General features: G+C 45.3%; 1 protein-coding gene across 1 annotated transcript; it reads left to right on the top strand.

Moving 5' to 3' along the window:
- Positions 1-413: 413 nt before the first annotated feature.
- On the top strand, positions 414-16,505 carry LOC114499151 (NXPE family member 3-like). Its single transcript, XM_028515124.2, is given in 6 exon segments — positions 414-619; positions 7,678-8,402; positions 13,513-13,584; positions 13,691-13,905; positions 15,906-16,232; positions 16,235-16,505. Coding segments are annotated over 6 exon segments (1,689 nt in total). The 5' UTR covers positions 414-472; the 3' UTR covers positions 16,438-16,505.
- The last annotated feature ends 2,531 nt before the right edge of the window (positions 16,506-19,036 follow it).

Below are 19,036 nucleotides of genomic sequence, written 5' to 3'. Positions count from 1 at the left end.
AACCACCCCAAAAGCCCTCTCAATTGTGGATGATTGTCAAAGTTGGTGTTCTTGGATGAATGTGGCTTCTTTAAATGCTTGGTTGTCAGACTTCCATACAGCTTGACTTTCTGACAATTCTGTGTGATATTTGTTTTGTAGTCTATATTTAATTTTTGCTATAATTGTGCAAGGAGGCATGGCATGCTTACCTATGCCTCCATCTTGAACGGCTGAACAACTCTTTCCTTTTTTTAAGGATTTTATGTCTTTATTTTTAGATAGAGGGGAAGGGAAGCAGAAAGAGAGGGAGAGAAACATCAATGTGTGGTTGCCTCTCTTGCACCCCATACTGGGGACCTGGCCTGCAACCCAGGCGTGTGCCCTTACTGGGAATCAAACCCATGACCCTTTGGTTCGCAGTCTAGCACTCAACCCACTGAGCACCCCCCCAAGCCAGGGCTGGCTGGACAACTCTAATTTCACCCTGTTTATGATGTCACTCCTTCTGATTTTACACTTTTGTTTACCTAGGGTCTTGGTCACATACCAGATGCAACTCCAGGCTTCTGCAGACCTATTCATCACACAGTTGAAGTGGCACAAGATTGTGGTTGTGGGGTCAGTAATTGCAATTTGGGTAAGTATACCTCTTTCCACTTGTCTCTCTCCATCCATAGAGCATGAACCAGTTACTTTCATCTAGACACAGAAGGCTGAGGGAAGCTCTCCGTTTTGTCATTGCATTTTCCTGTTTCTAATCCAAGAACAGAAATATCATGGAGGAACTAGATCATGGGAAGAACATAAGCACATTGTATCAGGTAATGGTAGCTGTAAGGGTGTCCAAAACAGTAGCCCAATAGAGTTTGTTGGAGGGAAAAAGAGAATGTAAGATGTCTATGCCTTCTCTTTCCCTAAGTTGTTATATTTCTTTCCAGTTCACCTGGATCCTTCTTAGTTCTTAAAACTGAGAAAGCCACTACTACCTTATACCTTATCTCTAAAGATACCCTGCCCCTCCTCCCTACCTGGTGCATATGTAGAAGTTTCCTTTTCCTCTTGGTTCTGCTGAGAAAAGTTGAATTCTAAAAAAAAAAAAGCTTAACCAGGAATAAAAAGGGAAAGCAAAAAAAGAAAACTTAAATATATAAATCTATGTGTATGTTTACAAAGGACAAACCACTTGGACAAAGAACAAAAACATCCTTTCTTGTTTTCTAGTCCAACTCAAGTCCATGTCAGAGAACAGGAAACAGGAATTCAGTAGAGAAGTGCTATGTCAGAATAGAGTTTATACCTCAGGGACATGATCCTGGTAGAGGAAAAGATTACCCCAAGAGATGACATTTCCTGATATAACTATAGAGCAATAAGCCCTTGAGCCACCCTACCCTACTGTACCTCAGGATATCTTCACTTTCTCCCCATCAACCAGGAAGTACCACACTAAGAGGAAATTCAGTTTCTTTGTCTACTGTCTTATACCTGTTGGAATCCAGGCCTAGCCTGGTTATGGTCACTAATATTTTGTTCCTTGACAAATGAACTCCTCTCTCTTTCCCCTCCACAAATGTTTCAAAAATACAAATTTGTGTTCTCTGATCACTACTGAAATAATTAGAAATCAATAATAGAAAGATTTCTAAAAACTTCCCAAATATTTGGAAACTAAATAATACACTTCTTAATAGCCCAGTGGGTCAAAGGAAAAATTTGAAAAGAAATTAGAAAGTATTTTTAATGGGAGGAAAATAATAACAGACCTACAAAATTTTGTATGATACTCAGAGGGAAATTTATAGCATTAAATATCTTTGTCAGAACAGAAGATTTCAAATCAATGAACTCAGTTTCCACCTCAAGAAGCTAGAAAAAGAAGAAACTCTATGTAAGCAGAAGAAAGGACATAAATATCAGAGCAGAAATAAGATAGAAAACAGAAAAATATAGAAAATGAATTGAAAGTTGGTTCTATGAGATGACCAATAAAATTGATTAACTTCTAATAAAACTACTAGTAAAAAAGAGTAAAAAGAAATTATCAATATCAGGAATACAAAAAGGTATCATCAATACATATTCTACAGATATTAAAATAATAATAAAATGCCACAAGCAAATTTAACCCAATAAATTCTACAACTTTCATGTAACTGACAATTCCTTGAAAGACAAAAACAAAAGATGAGTCAAAAATAAATTGTCAACCTGAATAGCTTTATATATGTTGTGGAAGTTGAATTTGTAGTTAAAAAGTCTACTTGCAGCTTCTGGTGGCATAGGCAGATATGGCTAGCCTCTTCACACAACCACATCAAAATTACAACCAAAATATAGAACAACCATCACTCAGAATCATCAAGATGAATGGAAGTCTGACAACCACAGAATTTTAAAAAAACATATCTATCGAGACTGGTAGGAGGGGCATAGACATGGAACAGATTGGTCTCTCACCCACATGTGGTGGATAAAAATTAGAGAGGGATATCTCAGGAACGAGCAAGCCCAGCCACACACTAGACCTCCCAGCCCAGGGTTCCAGTGCCAGGAAGATAAGTCCCTACAACTTGTGACTGCAAAAACCAGCTGGTATTGAGTCGGTGGAAGAAACTGCTGGAATTCCAAGCAGTTACTCTTAAAGAACTCACACACAGACTTACTTACTCAGACTCATTCCCTTTGAGCTCCAGCACCAGGGTGGCAGCTTGAGGGGCACCAGTGGCATACTGGGAAAGGCTGAAGTGCCTGGCATCAAGGCAAGCAGAGTCCATTGTCCAGTTTCTGTGCCCTCCCCCCACAGAGCCATGGAACCAGCAGGTGGGTGCCAATTTGAGACTCCATCAGCCTGGCTAACACTGTTTGACCAGCCTTGGAAATCCTCAGAGACTCCACCCCATCCAACTTTCAGGTCCACCCAAGCTACCTTTCCATATGAATGGCTGGTATTGGCTCATGCTTCACAACTTCTTAAATCCTACCAAAGAAGAAACAGCTGGACTCAGTGAGCTCCAGGCCAGGCACTAGCAGCAGCCAGATTAGTTTCACAGCTTGGCCTGGGAATCTCCAAGCCCAGTACAAGCGGCAACCTTCTCTAATTGCTTTATAGCTTGGAAAGGGCAGCCCCAGGCAAAACACAGGAGGGGACTAACCTTGGCCTGCAGCACCCGGGAAACTCCAGGGCCAGTGAACCCAGTGGACAGCTGCAGACCACATCAGAGTACTACCACCCTGCCCCTGCATAGCTCATCCTCCATGGAGGGCAGAGGTTGGTGGTAAATGGTCACAGCCAATCGTTGCAGCTGACTGACCTGGGCAAATCCCTCCATTGATCTGCCAACAGCAATCAAAGCTCAACTGCAAGAGGAGGGTGTACTCAGCCCCCAAGAAGGGTGCACCTCGAATACCCAGCTTGGGTGATAGTGGACGCTATGCCACTAGACCCTATAGGACACATACTACATTGGGCCACACTACCAAGACACAGAGTCAAAGCAGCTCTATCTAATATGTAGAAACAAACACATGGAGGCTGCCAAAATGAGGAGACAAAGAAACATGGCCCAAGTGAAAGAACAAATCAAAACTCCAGAAAAAGAGCTAAATGCAATGGAGATAAGCAATGTATCAGATGCAGAGTTCAAAACAATGGTTATAAGAAGCTCAAGAACCTTCTTAATGAGGACCTCATCAGCATAAAAAAGACCTGGTCAAAGATGAGGGATTCACCAGTTGAAATAAAGAACAATTTACAGGGAAACAACAGTAGAGTGGGTGAAGCTGAGAATCAAATCAATAATTTGGAACATAAGGAAGCAAAAAATAATCAATCAGAACAGCAAGAGTAAAAAAGAATCCAAAAAAATGAGGGTAGTATAAGCAGTCTCTGGGACAACTTCAAGAGGTCCAATATTTGCCTCATAGGGGTGCCTGAAGGAGAAAAGAAAGAGCAAGAAATTGGAAATCTATCTGAAATAATAGTGAAATAAAACTTTTCTAATTTGATGAAGGAAATAGACATGCAAGTCCAGGAAGCCAAAAAGGAGTTAGTTACCAGAAGGTTGCCAGATGGGAAGCGGGAGGTGGGAGAATGGGTGAAGGAGTGAGGAGGTTAAAAAGTACAACTAGGTAGTTCCAGAATAGCCAAGGGGATGTACAGTACAGTATAGGAAATGGAGTGGCCAAAGAACTTATACACGTGATCCATGGACATGAACAAAATAGTAGGGGGATTGCCTAAGGGAGTGGAGGGTGCTAGGAGGTGGATGGGGGGCAAAGGTGGAAAAATCAGGACAACTGAAATAGCATAATCAATAAAATATAATTGAAAAATTTTTTAATTGTTCCAAGTGTTGCCATCAACTGTCTGTTGAATGCTCTCTTTTCCCTGGGCTTCCTTAATCACATCTCAGTCTAATTCCATAACTTTTTTTTAATCCTCACCCAAGGATATGATTTGTTTGTTTGCTTTTTTTATTGTTTTCTTTATATTTTGTTTGACAAAGAGAGAGAAATAAATATCAATCAGTTGCCTCCCATCCTGACTGGGGTTCGAACCTGCAATGTAGGTATGTCTCCTGACTAGGAATTGAACCTGCCACCTTTTGGTGTAGTAATGATGCTCCAACCAACTGAGCCACCTGGCTAGGTCTAATTCCATAAATTTAAAGCAAATATGTGTTTATTGATTTTAGAGAGAGAGGAGGGAAGAGACAGACAAACAGATAGACATTGATGTGAGAGAGAAACATCGATTGGTTGTCTCTCATATGCTCCCTGACCAGGGATCAAACAGGCAGCCTAGGTGTGTGCCCTCACTGGGAATTGAACCTACAAAATTTTGGTGTGTGGGATGACATTCCAACCAACTGAGCCATACTGGCCAGGGCCAATTCCATAATTTTAAGTCAATTTCAGTTATTTTATCAGTCAGTTTTGTTTCTAAGACTCAATTCTATTCATTTGCAAATTCAGCTTCATGCCTTGTTTAAAGCTCACCTCCTCTGGTCCTTTCCTCCTCTGTCTATCCTTTCTTGCCAAATTCGGCTGAGGCTCCAGCTGATTTGAGTTGGGGAGTAAGGCATGCTGTGCTCACATGGACCTTTCTCATTCCTCTTCTCTCTATTTCCCCTTCGATATCAGGAAGGGAAACCAAGAGATAGAAAAGTAAACAGGCTCCTCCCTGTCACTAACCTGAGTGAGGTGGACATCCATTCCTGTTGACTGATCACAGCTAGTGACTAGCTGATTGACTGTTGGCTTGAGGAAGGGGTGGTGGCTCAATAGGTCCTGTGGATGAAGGGCTTAATCTCAAGCCACTCCCAGAATCATTGGTGGTCTCTTGTAGTTCTCTACCATACTGTGTCTCTTTGCTCAATTGCATTTCTCTTGGCCCCATGGTACATGGGTCCCTGGTACGTGACCACCCCACTTCTTGGTCACAAACTACACCAGAAACTCCTATGACATGGCACAGAAAAATTCAAATTCCATGAGCTAATTAATTGCCTTTTGGATAGGTAGTAATGATCTGCATAAAGGAAATATCTCCTCCTGCCCCACCCCCTCTGCACCAGTTCTTCCTTCCTGAAGTAGCTCCCAAATATTTTTTCCTGCTTATGTTGATTTTATCCAGGAGAAATGTAAGGAGAGGAGGCATTTGGGCATCCCCAGTGCCCTGGCTCTTGGGAAAATCAAATGAACAGGAGTGTGTACATATAACCTAATGTCTATGCTGTGAGTAAAGTCAGAGCAAGGTTGTCAAGATCCTTGATGCTCAGGTGTAGCCAGAGACTAAATCAGATGCAGGGTAGATAAATTCTGGAGACCATCAAATGCTGATGGGCCATAAAATTGAATTAACCTCCTGCCCTGGAAGGAATTGCTAAGCATTTGCACTGTGATTTTGAGCCATATAGATGTTTCCTATGAGGCAAGGCCAACTTAGGTTGTGCTAACTTAGATTTTTGTTGAGAGCTAGAGAGAGCTGCAGTCACAGCCTGTTGCTTCCCCAAAACCCAGTTCTAACTGCACATGGCTCTCCTTTGTGCCTCTAGTGTAAGGAAACCCCAGGATACCACATGTCCAGCCCATCGACTGTTCTTCTTTCTATGTGGAAAGGAAATCCTCCTTCTAAATCCAGGATGGAGATATCTAGTAGACTGGGTTGTGGAAAGAGAAAAATAGGAGGGAACAGTGGATTTACTCTGGGGTCTGGGGTACAAAAAGAGAAGATGAAATTGTAAGGAATGGGGAGAGGTGGAAATGGGGGCTAGGTCCAAGCCTGGACCCCCTCTGGTGGCAGTGGGAATGTGAATGTCAGAGGTGAGCACTTGGTGGGCAGAAATGTGCAGGGACCAGGAAACGGAAATGGTATTTATTCTTCATGGGATTTAGCAAAACCCACAGACGTATGGTTTTAAACACGAGTCAGTGTTTGCAGAGGTGTGCAGTGGTGGCTCAGACAGCAGCTTTGGGTCAGAAGTAGTGTTACAGGGTGCAGCCAAGAGGGGGGACCCCAAATAGGCATTTGAAATGGGGTCCAGAACTCAAGGTGTCCAGGAGATTTTAAGGTGTCTTCACCCCTTCCCCCACACACAGGTGTGAGTTGGGTGAAGGGGCACACAGAGCAAGAACATGCAGGGCAGCTTTGCAGCTAATCCATGGCATGGTCATTTAGCATACCTATAGCCTTTGGCTGGTCACTTAGATATGCTAAATAGCTATGGCCATGCTCAAAGCCAGGGGGATGGAAAGGGACCTCCCCCCAAGATGTGACTGGGGGGCAGGTCCCCCGAGTTACAGCACCTGCGTGGGAGCTTGGAGAAGATTGGCTCCAGTACATGGGGTCACACCTGCCCAGACCCACAATGGTGACCAGAAAAGCTGGAGAAGACAGCAGATTGAGGGCAAGTGTGCCCGAGTGTAGGAGGAGTTGGAAATGGGGCTGCAGAGGAAGATTGGTGCAGGGATTTAAACCCAGACACGGCAGCCATTGACAGAGAACCACGCAGCCTTGACAGAGTGGAGACTCCTGTAGCCCTGAGAGAGAGAACCACACGGCTCTGTCAGAGTGGGGACTCCCGTGGCCCTGGGAGAGAGGACCACATGCCTTTGCCAGAGTGGGGACCCCCGCAGCTTTAGAAGGGGGAACCACCACCTGGTTTTAGCAGAGATCCCGGCAACTCAGCTGAGGGTGCCGGGAACCCAGGGAGGTCTCCCAGTCGAGATGGAGTACTAACTGGGAATAACCAGAGGACTGCCTGAGCCATGGACTTCTATTTCCTTTCCTGAGATACGGTACTCTGGACTAGGCAAAGGGGGAAGGAAGGACTGTGTCTGTTTGTGTGTCTTTTAAGGGACTTTAGGATTTTTTGATAAAGACATTAGGTCACTACTTTAAGTTTGAATAGCATTAAATAAACATTCCTTTTCACGAATCTCTGGCATTTAGAGACGTCTTTCCTTGGGCGGCGGACATGATGGACCTGGGGGCTTTTTTTTTCAATAATAGTATATCATCCCAGGCCCCCCTTGTTTGTTCTGTAACAGTAGCAAAAGGCAAGGCAGGTAGGCTTCCTTCCTGAGACCCACCAGGCAGAAGAGACCTAAATTTGGCAAATTGAGAACTTCTTTCCAGAAACAAATATGAAGAGGCACAAAACCATTGACAGGTTCCTCTTTTTCTCCCCACAGATCTTGTACATCAGGGTGTCCTGGTGTGACAGAGCTGTCCCTTGGTCCCCAAGGCCCCAACCTGCCCACAAGTCCTCTGGCTCTTTCCCCAACGAGCTCTCAGACCTGACCCATCTTCTGTACTGGCCTCTGATCCCAGGAGATGAGGGGGAACTTTTAGCCTCCACCAGTCCTCAGACCTCCACCTACTGCCTGAGGGGTTCTGCCCAGGCCAGCTACACCCTGGGAGACTCCCTAGAGGCCATCCTTGTGGCCAGAGACCATCGGGGCAGGCCCAAGACCCATGGTGGAGATCTGTTTCAGGCACGGCTGCTGGGTCCTGACTTGAGGGCAGGGGTCCCTGGGGATGTTCAGGATCTGGAGAATGGCACATACCTGCTGTCCTTCTCCCTTCTCTGGGCTGGGCAGGCCCAGGTGCAAGTGTGGCTGATTCACTCCAGTGAGGCCGTTGGGGTTTTGAGAAGAATCTGGAGAGACCAATGGGCCACAGTCGATTTCATGGGCTATTTTTGGGGACCCACAGGATATGAAGAAATTGTAACTTGCAATATTAATCCCCTATTAACTGGGAAAGAAGAGTCTATCTGTCACTACAGGGATGAAGATTCGGGGGAACTGTGGTTCTGTGCTCGACCTCCCACCCTGACCTGTGACTCACTCGTGGGACATTCAAGTAGACAGTACTGGAATGTGACCACATCGCATGAGAAGGCCCTGCTGGTGTGGTAAGAAACCCAGCATTCAGGGATAACTGCCCCAACTCCTAAATCCTTGTCCCTGTGATTCTTCTGCCTGAGCCCCTGCCCTTATCATTCATCTATTCACTCCTATTACATACATCTCCTGAGCACCTATTATATGCTCAAGTCAATATATATATATTATGTAATCTATAATACATATTATATACATAACAGTCAGCATCCCTGCCCTCTACACATTTTCAGTGAAGAGACACATGAGTTTTTAAAACAGGAAGTGTGATAAGTGCTTCACTGTATGCACTGAGTGGTTTGAGGACATGCAGAAAGGGCCCCCCATCTGACCTATGATGGTCGAGGCAGGTGACAGTTTAGCTGGAACTTTAGGGGGAACCACAGACCTCTGGCAAAAGAGAGGTGTGTTGTTGCTGTCCACCCTCTTGACGGCCCCTGCAAGGAGAGATGTTAATTCAGAAATCACCATTATATGTGGTCAGAGAGTAGAGAGGGTGGTTGTGAACCCACTGAGTGAGGAGGAACAGAGACTGTAGCCTGGAAACCAAGCAAAACAAAGGCTGAGAATTGTCCTCAGTCTCAGGGAGCAAGCCTCCCGGGTGGAGAAAGAATGGGAGTGAGGGAGAGGAGACTGTGAAAACAGACTTGCTCACAGTGAGCCCTTCTGTCCCTGAGATCTGAGGCAGAGCTGGTGCTAGAGAGACCCCAGGGGTGAGGGAAGCATTTTTTAAAATGGGAGACCCAGGCATCTGGTCCCTGTCTCCAGAGAGACAATAGGAGGAGGAAGCAAAAACAGGGCCCCAGAAGATGGCTGGTGTAGGGAGTACAGTAGAGACCAGGAGAGGTGGAGGGAATTCCCTAGAAGGGGGAAGGGAGAGAAGAGGCTATGGCTACAGGCAGAGATTCAGGTGGGAGGGCTGACAGGTGAGATAGCTGGGCTTCATCACCCTGAAGAGCATGGAAGTTATCACTGGCTGCTGTGAGGACTGGAGGATCCAGCGGGCCTGAAGCGCCAAGGCAAGCTGAGCTGGAGACACCCGAGTGCCAGCTCTGCCAGAGCCCACCTCTGGAGGCCCTCGGCCGTCTTCCTGTCTGGGGACTTCCCACTAACATTTACCTCCTGACATGAAAATTTAGTACCAGGACCAATTTTCATGCTCCCTTTGGTCAGAAAAGGAAAACCACCTTTTTGGCCTTGGTTGACTGGAAATAAATCTAAGATTCAATCTCAGGACGTCACTTGGAGGTCAAAGCCAAGAGCCTCTGGAGTGAGACTGCAAGGTTTGAATCACTTCTCCAGCTGTTACTGTTTGCCAGCTTCTTTGCATGTGATCTCTAGCAAGTTACCTATCCTTTCTGCACCTCTGTTCTCTCATGTGTAAAGGGGATAATAATAATAATACTACCCTCACAGACTTGTGGTGAGGAACTAATAAATTAATATATGTAAATGGCTTATAACAGAGATTGCACATACCTGGCTTGTTGGCTCTTATCATCTGATCTCAGGTGTTTGTTCTTCTTGAGCTTCACCTCCCTGCTCCAACTCTGTGCTAGACACCATCCAAAGTCCTAGTGGTCCTGGAGAGAGGAGAGCAGGGCTGAATGGTCTCATCCTGCAGAAGCTAACAGTGTACTCATGGAAGACAGGCATTAAACAGATAACCACACATGTGACGAATGTGTAGTGGACATGAATTTGCAATCCCAAGGTCAAGTGTTTTCTTTACATCAACTTTAGTCCAATTCTGAGGGCCTCTATAGCAGGGCTGGTGCAAAGGGTTCCCCTGGCCTAGGGTCCTGCCGAGGAACTGACACTTGGTCATGAAGGATCTTTCTTTCTTTAGTCAACTGTCCACAATGGTCACTCCAGAGTGCCCATAGTCCAAGCCTGAGTGGTTTTGGGCTCTGCCAGGACAGGCATCTCCAGCTCGGTCTAGAGTCCTTGGGATAATTCCACACCTGCTCCCTGAAGCTCTGTAACCTCTCTAGGGTTCTAGGGACCTGACACTCTTGGGACAGGCCACACTTAGGCATTTTTCTAGATTCCAGGAATGTTTTCTTGCTCCTTTTTCTTTCTGAAAGCAAACTCCCCTCTCCTCCTGAAACTGGAAAAGACACTGGCTTTTGGGCTGCCTGTCACTACCAAACCCAATAAGCAATGACAGCGATTGAATCTTTATGGGTGCTTTATTCAGATGGCCAGGGATCTGAGAAGATGGCGGGTTCATACCCTAACAGACCATCTTACATTTTCTTTCCAAGCCAGCGTTTTTATAACAGAGAACAAAGGGCGGTGAGGGGTTTTGAAATTCAGGGAAAATTAGATTAAAAACAAACACAGTATTCTCGCCCTGGGCAGTTAGCTATTCCCAGGGGCAGGTGGTTGTCTATCTCTTCCTGGAACACGAGGGCCCAGATGTCTCCACGTGTCCCCAGGTGGCAATCTTCAGCAGTGCCCCAGGGGGTCAGCTGTTTTCCCAGGAGCCAGCATGGGCCTTACCTGTAGGATCTGAAACAAAAGCTTTAACATATACATTACTTACTAGGCTCAACTATTTACCTTAAACTAAAATTTTCCAAGTCTTAAGTCCCCTATCACTCCTGGGACACAACCTCTACAATCGGTCTATTCTTTCTTGCAGCAAATGCTTACTGAGCACCTGTTACAAGCATGGCCCTGCTATAGACACTGGGAAAGCAGCAGGGAACAAAACAGATAAGGTCTCTCCCTGGTAAAGCTTATATATATATAACAGAAGAAAGGGATAATAACAATAAACATAACAATAAGTAAAGTATATAGGATGTTAGAAGGATGTTAAATTTCCCAAACTATGGGAAATTTAAAATATGGAAGTGGTGAGGATTAGGAGTATGTCCAGGTCAGTTTGCAATGTTAAATAGGGAGTCAGTGTGGACCTCTAATGAGGTGACATCTGAACAAAGACTTCAAGGGGATGAGAGTTGGCCAAGGCTGTACCTGGGAGAAGAGGGCTCCTTGCAGAGGGAGTGCAGTGGTGTGCCTGATGTGTCTGAGGAACAGTAAGGAAGCTAGATAGCTGGATGGTGAAAAGATCAGTAAGGTTAAGGGAAGGATACGGCATAAATAGGAAAGACTCTGTAGATATGATGGGTTTTGCTATAAAATAAAAAAGATCATTGGGAAAACGAAAGGTAGAAGGCTTTGACCTCAGGTTGCAGTGGTAGAGGTGTTTAAAGTGATTCATTTCTAGATATACTCCGAAGGCAGCACCATAGAGTTTCCTGAGAGACGCAACGTGGAATGTGCCAAAAAGTGAGAACTCGAAGATGGCTGCGGGGTGTGGGGCCTGCTCACCTGGAAGGACAGAATTGCCATCAGCTGAAGTGGGGAAAGCTCTGGGTGTGGCAGGGCAGGGTAGGGTGCAGATCAGGAATTTGGTCACGAGTATCAGATATCAAGTGGAGATACTGAGCAGATGGTCAGATACACAGACCTGGAATTTGACAGAGGAATCTGGGCTGGAGATCTCATTGAGGAAGTTAAAGTCAGGAGGCTGAGTGAGACGACCAAGGGGAGGAGTGTGATCCAAACAGAGGAGCAAGGACTGGGTCTGATGCTCCGATATAAAAAGGTTGGGGAGAAGGAGACTAGCAAAAGGGGCTACCAGAAGAGGGCGATGTCCTGGCAACCAAGGAGAGAGCATGCCTCAGGGAAGAGGGAGCTACTGCTGGGCTGACCAATGGTCAGGAGTGACAAAGAACTGATTGGATTTTGCCATTTCTGGCAGTAAGAGTCCAGCCGGAGTGAGCTCAGTGAGACAACAGGAGAGTTAAGACTTCTTGCAAAAGGATCCAATCACCTTCTTGTATGAATCATGTTTTTTTTAAAAGATTTTATTTATTGATTTTTAGAGAGAGGGGAAGGGAAGGAGAAAGAGAGGGAGAGAAATATCATTGTGCCGTTGCTTCTTGCAGGCTGCCCACTGGGGACCTGGCCCGCAACCCAGGCATGTGCCCTGACGGGGAATTGAACTGGCGACCCTTTGGTTCACAGCCTGTGCTCAATCCACTGAGCTATACCAGCCAGGGCTGAATCATGTTTTTTGGTTTTTGTTTCTTTTTTAATGTTAGAGAGAGGGGAAGAAAGAGAGGGAGAGAAACATTGATGTGAGGGAGAAACATCTATCAGTTGCCTTCAGTACATGCCCCAATGTGGGACCAAACCTGCAACCCAGGCATGTGCCCTGATCCGGAATCAAACAGGCAACCTTTCAGTGTGTGGAATGATGCCCAACCCACTAAGCCACACCAGCTGGAGCAAATCATGTTTTTAATGTTCTATATTTTGTGATGCTTTGACATCTTGGGGCCTTGTGGGCCTGCCCCTCCCAGTGTTAGCTAACCCCTAGAGATAGCAAACATCTTGCCTTGAGCATGCCGTTGACATGCAACCTACCCACTCCCCAGTCTATACCACTTCTTCCTCCTTTTATCAGGTTCTTTCAGCCAAACACCATCTCCCTGCCTGAAATCACCCCAGAGCCAAGTACCAGGCAACTACTTCTGTAGCCCAGAGCCCATTGAAATTATTCAAACGATCCAATCCTAAACCCACTCAGCTGCTCATCCTTCCTCACCCATTCCTTTCCAAAAAAACTGCAATAAAGTATTTTACTCACACTTTCCCCTGCTTCTTATGCCTCTTGGCCAACCCTGGTGCTTCCCCCATGTAGCCTTGCATGGTGTACCATGCCCCCTCCTCACCTCTAGGACTTTATTCATTGCCTTTAAAGATAGAGTAACACACTATCTTTTCAGTGGCAATCATCTCCTGATCTATTGACTTCACCATATCTAAGTAAAACCAAAATCCTGGGTACATTTTAAAACACATCTGCTTTCCACACTGATGAAATCCCTGAGTCTAGGGAATTTTAAAGACCTGGATCCCTGAACTTCACTTTCCAAGCACTCTCTCTTCCCCAAGCTGTCTCCCAGGAGCCCTGACACTGGACAGATGCCATTGACTTTGAGAACTTCCTTTCCTCCAACAACCTTCATGTCACCTTATCCTAGAATTTCTTCCTATCACACATTTCCATTAAGGGCTCCTTTCTTGCCAATTTCTCTTCAGGAACATGACAGATAAGGTCCTCCCTCAGGGTATTTCTGCAATCTGGGTGGCAGAGGAGAGCAACAGGAGTCTGGGAAAGTGACACTGGGGCCTAGAGAAAAGGTAGCACTTATTCCATGCCTATAGCTTTCGTTTCTTCCATATTCACTGACTGTTTTGCTTGCAAACAATTGCTTGCAGTGCTGCCCCCTAAACAGCTCTGCCATCCTGGGATCCCAGGCCCAAAGCCTTCTGGCTTCTACTACCAAGGAGTGTGGCACTCACTGTCCTGCTCCAGCCACACCTTCTCCATGGTTGACAGCATCCTGGACTGCCTGGCTGGTCACGTCATCCACTTGATGGGGGACTCCACACTTCGGCAGTGGTGGGAGTATCTGCATGACACTGTGCCCTGTGAGTGGCTATGAGAGGAGAGGGGAGGACTCCTAAGAGAAAGGACTTTGAGAAGGCAGAAAACATCTACCTTGATATGGAGTGCTGTGTAAGGACAGGACACCTGGGTTTGGGGCACAGGACGGGATGGGAAACAGTGCCCAGGCTGTGCAAAACCTCAACAATTAAGTGGACAATCCGAGGCTCTAACAGGAGAGCAGACAGGTTTGATGATCCATGAGTAGATAGCCTTGGTTGGAACTAATTATTTGCTTGGGGGATACTGGAGGAATAGAGTTGTAATTTAAGAAAGTAATTGTAGAGAAACCAAGGATTTTGTCTTGTGACATTTGGGAGGCACTAAATGTTTTTAAGCAGAGTTTTTAGTTTGTTGGGTAGATAGGATTGAAAAAGAAAGACCAAAGACCAGTTACAAGACAATTGTATGGTCACCGTGTGAGGTGATGAGAAGCTAAACTGGTACAGAAATAGAGTGCTAGTGGTAAAGGAAGTACCATGCTAAAGGAATTGGCAGGCTTCTTGACTGCCTGGTTCTGGAATAAAGAGAGATGATCAGATTACTATGGATAAGCATAAAATGAACTCAGAATAAAAGTCACTGGGGTGCTTAGTGGCTGTGGGAGCAAGGGGCAGGAGTGAGAGAAGATGGCGTATTTATTTTATACCTTTTGCATATTGGGTTAAAGAGGTGGCAGGGAGGGAGTTTCTGGGAAACATGTGGATGAGGCATTTGAAGACATGGGATTGGAAGTGAATTGAGATGCCTGAGCTTCAGACAAAGTTTTGGTATTTATTCCTCTGAAGATAGAAATTCAAGGAGGTGAGAGTGTCATGTAGGGCCTTTGCCTTGCAAGCACAAGTTCCATAATATAATATAACATGGACTAAGAAGTATGCCTTATTGCAGAAAGGAGCCACAGGAGAGCCTGGGAAAAAAAAAGAGCATCAGCTCCCAGCCCAGTCCTCCACGTGTTCCCCCACCATCCAATAGAGAGAGGTGTGTGGGGCCAACAGGGTGGGTCTGTGCTCTCATGGAGGAGACCCCCAACCCCCATCATAGGTCTCCCTTCTTACCTACAAACAGAAGAGCAGCCTTGTTGGGATTCTTAGCACAAAATACATGTGGGCTGCCATTTGTTTACAGAAGTTGGAAAACACCAGCTGCCCCCACCCGGAGACCTTGATGTCTGTGGGACAGTTACCTACACTTCTGCTTGAGTGGTTGAAGCTCCCAGACTCCAGGGAGGGTTAGTATGGGTGCAGCCCCTCCTTTCGGGAAAAAAAGAAGCTCCAGTCCCTTTGGGACAATTCTGCTCATGGCCGGGTGGAGTGGGTGAGTTTTCTAGGCAAGAGATGTTTTTAAAGATGGATGGAAGCTCATGACACAGGTTGGGAAAACCAGAGACTCTGCAAGCTGATCTGGCACCTTCCTGTGGGACAGAGAAAGGCGGCCTCTGTGCCCACACAGCCATGGAGCTCACTGTGGAGCCAGCACACAGGGACTTTGCGCAAAGAAATGAAGGGCCTTTTCCTGAAGGTGTGTCTAGCTCTCTGTCAGCACACATGACCAAGGAGACTATATTTCAGGAGTCGCTGCCCCACCTAGGCTGGGCACCATTGTGAAAGGACAAAAACTGGACAACCCCGAGTCTCTAGCCTGGAGCAAGTCTTCAACCAGTGGCCCCTGAAGGGAGCCAGTGAATGAATTTGAGTTGGAGAGCCAGGCCTGAAAGGGGGCTGTAGAGAGTGACAGCACCCTGCTAAGAAAGGAAAATCAATGAGACAAAATGCTGCAAGGAGCCAGGGAGGTGGAGGATGGAGAACAGGTCTTCACGCTTGGTAACTAGGAGGTCACTGACAGTATTATAGATTAGGAGAGTAAAATTGGGTGATTGGGCCTCAGAATGATAGAGGAAAGTAATGTTAGGTTTTCTGTATTTTTGAATCAGGAATTACAGTCCTGAATTAACCCCTAAGCCTCCTGTCTCTGCCTCCCCCAGCCCTGAAGCCCATGGATCTACATGCCACGTATCAGACAGGGCCCCTGATGGCGGTGGAGACCACTCGGAACATAGTGCTGCACTGGCGGTTCCACAGCTGGCTCCTGCGCTCCCTGTGCACTCCAGTGACCTCCCTGCACTCCGTGGTCCGGGAGCTGGGGGGCCTGGCCAGGGGCCGCCACACGGTGGTGGTGCTGGGGCTGGGTGCCCACTTCACCACCTTCCTGCCATCCATCTTTGTTCGAGGACTGGCACAGATCCAGGCAGCCGTGGCTGCACTGCTGGCCCGGGAGCCCCTGACTCTTGTGGTCATCAAACTGGCCAACACGTGTACAAGTCCGTGTATGGCAGTGACTGGTTCACCCTTCAGATGAACTGGCTCCTCCAAGCTGCCTTTGTTGACCTCTGTGTGGCCTTTGTGGACGCCTGGGAAATGACCTCCAGCCTGGCCCTGCCAGACAGCATCCATCCAGGGTGGCTCATTTTCCACAATGAGGTGGACTTCCTCCTCTCCTTCATCTGCCCTACCTGAGCGCTTCTGCGGGTCTTTGGGCTTTGTGGATGGAGAAGCTGGTGCGATGGTCAAGCCTGCAATCCCTTCTTCTCAGTCCACTGCCCCCCTTCTCTGATCTCTTTCTAATGCACAGATCATAAAACCAACCAGTAGGAGTTGGGATGTGGGTGGTGGCAGGGGGAGCAGCCTGGCAGTGGTCCAGTACATCTTGAAAGGTTTAGTTCCCACAAGGAGTAGCAGTGCTGAGGGGAAGAGGGAAAGGATAGAGCCAGCAACATCTACTTCATCAGTATGAGGATTGTCAATTTATGTGCAGGAGTTTCTGTGTAGAGTATCAACAAGCCTTGCAAAGGTATAAGATGAATCCATTTCACTTTATCAAAGCTACCCTCATGCAAAGCCTGAATGTATATATACACTTTTCCAGTAATTTTCAATGTGTAAAAAATTTTTTCTATCTCTTTTCTTTATTTTTTAAGCTTGAGATATAGGTGATAGGCTTACTCCAAGGTCCTAATGGATATTAAAGAGGATTTTGGTGTGCTCCTCGGTGAGTCCATGTTCTCCAAGAAGCAGGTGTCAGAGATCTACTTGCTGTGCCAACATTGGGCAGCCTACTTCTAGGTTTCTCTTTATGTAAAGAAAATAACTTTTAAGCTCCTGGGTGTTGTTTGTTTGTTTCTGTAATTCACAGCTGAATCCATGTCATAATTCACAAAATTGTGGATTTTTCAATTTGTTATTTATACCATTTTTCTTTTACATGTTTGAAGTCTGTGTAATTATGCACATACCAGAAAATCTGACACAAAACAGCCAGCATCAGGGCATCACTTGTAAAATCACTGGCTTTAGAAGGGAAAAAAAGAATCCTTTAAGCATTTAAGCAAAAAAAGGCTTAAGTCACTTATTAGGGAAAAATTTAGATTGACTTAGATTAATAAACAGCTATATTCAACATTAGAAGACAGTAGAACAATACTTGCAAAAACCACAAACTAAAAGAACCCAGGAATTTTACACTTAGCTAAAGTTATTATTCAGCTACAAAGGCAACAGACAAACATGTAATATGTAATAACTCAGGAAATATAGTTGATTTTCTTTAAAAATGACAAAAGTCAAAATTCAGTGAAACAAGAGATTAACTGATATGATACAGAATTTTCATATCTGGGCTTTTATCCAAAGGAAAACACTAATTTGAGTAGATATCTGGACCCGCATGTTCATTACAGCACTATTTACAACAGCCAAGACATAGAAGCGACCTAAGTGCCCATCAATGGATTAGTAGATAAAGAAAATGTGGTATGTATAGACAATGAGATATTATTTGGCCATTAAAAAGACAGAAATATTATGACAATGTACATGGATTTTGAGGGTATTATGCTAAGTAAAATAAGTCAGGCAGAGGAAGACAATTACCATGTGATCTCACCTATATGTGGAATCTGGGAAGAAAATGAGCTCATTGATACAGGTTACCAGAGATGGGGGCTGGGGCATGGGTGACATAAATAAAGGGGGTCAAAAGGTACAAACTTCCAGTTGTAAAATAAGTTCTGGGATATGATGTATAGCGTGGCCACTATAGTGAAAAATACTGTAGTACTGCATGAAAAGTTTACCAAGTCCTCACCTCTGGAGGCATCAGATGAAAGCAACTGAATGGTGTCAGCTGGAGAGTCCAGGGACTCAGGAGGATTGTTCTGTTTAGAGCTAACTGGTCAACCTTCAACTTCAACCTTTAGCTTTTACCACATTCAAATCAACCACTGAATTATACACTTTAAATTAATGGATTGTATGGTATGTGAATTATATCTTAATAAAAGATGAGCAATAAAGCATGAAGAATTGGCAGAAACTGTTATGTGTTCCTCAAAACCTAGATCCTTTTCCTACTAGACACACAAAAGTGTGGACCCCTATGTTTATGTTTTCGTGTATTTTTAACGGTCAATTTTAACAAAACATTTAAGTGTTGAAAAATATTGAAAAATTGAAAAGCAGGACTATTAAAACTCACAATACTTTAGTTTTAAATATTTTACTTATACCAAAAAATTATTATAATTTTTCCTATGTGTTTTTTTAAAAATCCTCACCCAAGACATGTTTATTGATTTGAAGGAGAGGGGAAGGGAGGAAGAAAGAGAGAGGGGAAGGGTAGAAGACAGAGAGGGAAAGAAGCATCAATGCGAGAGAGATACATCACACATGCCCTGAGTAGGGACCAAATTTGTGAACTTTCAGTTCATGGAATGATGCTCCAAACAACTCAGCCACCCTGGCCAGGGCTACCTACCTACCTGGCTTTAATGAAATCAATAATAACTTTAAAATATACTGAGTTTCTTGCCTTCCCCTTATGTCTTCAGTCTGAGGAGAGTGACTCTCTTGCTTTACCATGGTCCTGGTCCCACAGCTAAATATATTTCCCAGCCTCTCTTACAGATGGGTGGGTGTCAAACAAGTGATTTCTGGACAATTCGATGTGGGAGAAAGTGATGTGTATATATTACCTCCAGAGGAAGTGATGTAATCCCTTCTGTGCAATCCTCCATGCTGTCTTCCCATTTGCCAGATGGATGGAGAGGACCCTAAAGAA

The sequence above is a fragment of the Phyllostomus discolor genome, chromosome 3 (assembly GCF_004126475.2).
Source record: "Phyllostomus discolor isolate MPI-MPIP mPhyDis1 chromosome 3, mPhyDis1.pri.v3, whole genome shotgun sequence".
Taxonomy (NCBI): domain Eukaryota; kingdom Metazoa; phylum Chordata; class Mammalia; order Chiroptera; family Phyllostomidae; genus Phyllostomus; species Phyllostomus discolor.
Note: the sequence above shows the minus strand (reverse complement) of the source record. Positions and strands in the feature narration are given on the sequence as shown.